The following is a 4700-nucleotide window of genomic DNA, read 5'->3' as shown; positions in this document are numbered from 1 at the left end:
TATATATATATATACATTAACATGTATGTATAAGAGTGGATACTGCCGAAAAGAGAAACTTCCCTTGATCGCTACGTCGGCGTCGACAAGACGGATCAGGATGAAGTTAGGATTTACGAGAGAGTACGGGAGAGCGCGGACGTGTAGAGGGCAAAAGGAAGGGGTGGAGGGAGAGCGGTGGAAAATACCTATTTGCTGCCGCGATCCCGCAGGATCAATCTCTTCGTCGGTGGTGCCGTTCGGTTTCTTGGACGATATTACACTCGGGGACGGGAATAATGCGAGGTTTGATCGGGCGTTCGTCGACGAGTAACCGCAGCACCCGGGATGGATGTAATTTGCAGGGAAAATGATCGCGTAATAGTTCGCCCAGTGAGCGCAACGCGTTCCGCATTGTGTAATAACGTGCAGTCGTATTAATCTTATATGAGCCTGGACTGCGAAACAAAAGGATTAAAATTTATTTTTATTCGTCATTTAATTGCTCACCGCGCAATTTTTATCCATAAAGTCTTTATAAAGTTTGTCACAACATTCGTGCATCTTACTATCAAATCTTTGATACTCCATTAAATTCATAATGTCAAATTGTAATTTGAGTTACTTTTAATTACTTCTAAAGGTCGCAACTACTTCTTCAATATGTCACTAATTTAATTAAAATAATGGAGTTAAACAATTTGATTCAAGAATTGTATTAAATGTGTGACTCAAATTTAATTTATTATTTACTAACAAAAACGTATATGTTAATATGAACGTTGCTTACTTTGAAACTTGAACTTTCACAATTCAATTAATGAAATGGATTGATTAAATGTGGTTGTTTTTTAACCTCATTTTTTTATATTAAAATGTGTCCAAATAATAAATTTGGCCATACATATTAAAAATAACAAAATTTAATTCAAGAAATTGCTTTAAATTTAATCGTTTAATATTTAATGATATACATAACATTTGGATCAATTATAGCGAATAAAAATAATGAATTTTTAATGATTGATGAAGATTTCTTGTACGTATGATTAATAATTATTTATAACATTTAATTAATAACATTTTCGCGTGCGTTTTAAATTCCTATGAGTTTAACGGCTAGCGTAATTTTAATTATTGTTAAATATAGTAACACTGAGGATGATCGTTTATTAAAAAGTTAAAAGGTTTGTTATGTATTATATGACATTGATACTAATTTTAATGTAATTATATATCAATGCAAACACACTTAGTTCGGCTCGCAAGCTCTTTTCTCATTAGTTTCAAATGTTTATTCATAAAAGTCTTATCACATTTTTAATTTAATAATTTCTTATATATGATTAATAATTATTAATTATAGCAATCTAATATACAAGGAAACTGTGAAGAAATTCCGCTTTTCGAACGGTATTACCTTGAAAATGAAAATAATGAAACGAATTCTGATTGGACGTTCAGACGCGAGCAATCATCAACCTCAACGAAAGGTGTAATTTGCAAGGAAAGAGATAGCGTAATAGCTCGGTGGAAGTGCCGCGTGTTGACGCGCTTTAAGTTCTTTCATAGCGACTCAAAGTGCTCGAAAATTACCTAGTGATTACTCACTTAATGATTTAATCCACGAAATTGCACGGTCTGGCGACGATCGTGTAATTTACGAAGAAAATTGTAATTTATACGAAAGTAGGTAAAAGTGCACGGTAAGATACAGTAGTAGTACTTTTCCTCGAAGCAACGGGCTAACGAAACTATGCAATGCACGCGAGCGTACATTGTTTTTCTCTCGTAATATTTTGTTTTTAAAAAAATTCTTGTGAGATAAAGCTAAAATGAAAATTGAATTTAAAGCAGAATACCAAGTAATTGCTCGAAGAAATTACGCAGAATCAATCTACTGTTGTGTTAAAAGTATATATAGATTTTAGAATTAGCGTAAATCAATACCGCTGCAAAACTAATTCAAAGTCTACCAGCAAAATTCGTAGTTTGCTCAAAATTTTCTATGTGTACAATTGTTTAAATCACGAATAATCACACGCGTAGGAAATACATTTCCTGAATAAATCAAGCAGAGATATCGAATAAAAACGAAGCTTTCCAAGACTACGGCGGCACACGATGTCATAGCCAGCGCTGTCATCGCCAATGCAAATCTCATTACAATGCACCTGCGCTTTGACAGTGAAACAATTAAGCACAGTGCCCGCCCGGCACGGCATATCGTAGTCGGTCGGACAATTAATTCTGCGCTTAAATCGATCAGACCTCGACCGGAATACTGGGCACGAATACTCGTGGCCACGTTTCTAAATACACAAATACGGTGGAATGTGCCTCGTTATTTGCAGTGAAAATGATCGCGTGATTGTACGACAACGTAAATAAATCCTCGTCGTTTTCATTGCGCTGACCCTTTCGTTAACGACGATAACGACGCGGCGATGTGGCCGTTGCCTTAATAAAGTGTCAGATAAGTAGTGTCGAAACAATAGAGTCCAGTTACACAAATACAATGTGTCACCCAGGTATGAAACGAGTGCGTACTGGCCGCGTATTTACGGCGATTGTTTTTGTTTATCTCTAAACGATTAGATTCTTTCAGAACATCCTTCCTTCGACCACCTAGAAATGAGAATGTTTCCGATTTAACTTATAGATACTCTACTGCTTTATATCTTTATCGCAAAAGTATATACTTATTCTGCATATTTTTATTTCTATCCAGAAATATAGAGTTTTAATAAATCACTTTACTAACAAGTTACTTTATATTAATCGTATTAAGTGTAGTTATAATTTCACAAACACATACCATTTTCTCTTACATTATTTCTGAAATATTATATATAGTATATATGTATACACATAAAACTTTTTTTGTTAGAGATAGCAGCTTACATTTTGCAGCGTATCTTATTTCAAAAATATTTGGGGGTCTAATTTAATTGTGCAAAAATTATTAAAAAGAAAAAAAAACATTTTTCCGCTACTTCCAATTATAAAATATTTTATCGTATTTTAAAAATATTGAGAGAGGGAGATATAAATGATTATTTCCTGGCACAGTTTTATTCTCGATAACCAATATTCAATCTTTCACTTTCGCATTAATATCATAAAGAAAGAAGTGTCTCCTATTTATTTTAAATTATTGACGAAAGAAAAAAATAGCAATTTGGTTCGTTCGCTTCGTTATCTGGTAAAATCATATGGGAAGAATACGTTCATTAACTCTCCATAATGGTTCATCGTACTGATTCACATTTTATTTTTGCAAGCTCACTGCGAGATTATATTGTATTTTCATATATAAAGAAAATATGACAACCGATACTTTATACAGGTATACGCTCTCGCGCGCTCGTCGAGAAAAGTAATCCATCCGTCCATAACCGGCGTCCTTCCGTTCTCCATAAGCATCGCATACATTAAACGTCAAATACTCTAATTAATCCTCGTTGTCTCTTTTACATTCAACGAAGCGTAACGCATCGTACTTTTCGCTTGCTCGATCACAAAACGTAAAAGAAAGAAGAAAAAAATAAAAGGAGAAGAAATCCAGGCCGCGAATGGCGTTTCAAAGCCGCGCGCCACGACTGATTGACCCATACAGGCGTAACGCGTTTCCGCACTCACGCACGCACGCACGCAATTCCGCGCGGCCACGCGCGTTGCAGCACTTCTAATAGCTACTATTATGCGCGCATAATGGAGGTAATAGCTGCGACTCCAGATAAATCGATCACCATTACCGCTCCTATTACCCGTAACGACCGTTTCCGAGGAGACCCTGACCGCTCTCTCTCTGTTGCGACTTTCAGGTGAGAACAGCTGCAACTCCACCGGCGGCGGTAGCGACGAGGAACTCGGCGCGGGTTGCGGAGAGGACATAAACGGTAACGGGGGCAAGAAGAAACATCGTCGCAACCGGACTACCTTTACGACTTACCAACTGCACGAGCTTGAAAGAGCGTTCGAGAAGTCCCACTATCCGGACGTCTACTCCAGGGAGGAGCTCGCCATGAAGGTGAACCTTCCGGAAGTTCGTGTTCAGGTGAGTCATTCTACGAACGAATTCACAGATCAGCCAAAGAGGAAAGTACGCGTTTTCCTTACACTACTTTTTACACTAGGAATACGTGAGTTTGAGAGGGAGAAAGCTTTCTTTCCAAGTTCAAAGTGACGATGGTCGATTGAAAAATACCTTTTCTTTTTATAAAATACAAAAAGGAATATGAAAAATCTTTTTACATCTCCTTGTTTATTATTTAATAAATTTATAAATTGCTTTCGCATATGCACAAATCTTTCCTTTTTACATTAAAATATATTAAAAAATATATTATATAGAAAATATATGACTATTTTCTATGTACAAGATCCGGAAAGTATAGTAATTTTGGAAAAGAAGTGATTCCTCATATAAAAGTATGCAGAAAATATCGAATGCAATTTTTTCGTATAAAGCTTCTTTTTCGAAAAAATTCGAGTTTAAATATTTGTTAAGTACTTGTGTACATTTCAGCTAGCTACAATTAATCTGCTTGGAGTTCACCCAATCTAACTATTCATCGTTTTGTGTTTCTATATCAATCTGTCATTTAAATTTGACATTAATTTAAAATAATGCAATAATTGTTATAATTTCAATAATGTATTTATTTTATATTAATTGAAAGATTGTTGAAAATGTCTATACGAAGAATTTTATTCTC

The 4700-nt window shown here is 35.3% G+C and overlaps 1 protein-coding gene across 1 annotated transcript in view; it reads left to right on the top strand.

Annotated features, from left to right (window-relative positions):
- LOC108691098 (retinal homeobox protein Rx1-like) overlaps positions 1 to 4700 on the top strand; it is a 68888-nt gene that overhangs the window by 21869 nt on the left and 42319 nt on the right. Inside the window, exon 2 of the mRNA XM_018198737.1 lies at positions 3807 to 4039. Within this exon, the coding sequence (XP_018054226.1) occupies positions 3807 to 4039 (233 nt within the window). The remainder of the gene's footprint in view (positions 1 to 3806; positions 4040 to 4700) is intronic.

The sequence above is a fragment of the Atta colombica genome, unplaced genomic scaffold (assembly GCF_001594045.1).
Source record: "Atta colombica isolate Treedump-2 unplaced genomic scaffold, Acol1.0 scaffold39, whole genome shotgun sequence".
Classification (NCBI taxonomy): Eukaryota; Metazoa; Arthropoda; class Insecta; order Hymenoptera; family Formicidae; genus Atta; species Atta colombica.
Note: the sequence above shows the minus strand (reverse complement) of the source record. Positions and strands in the feature narration are given on the sequence as shown.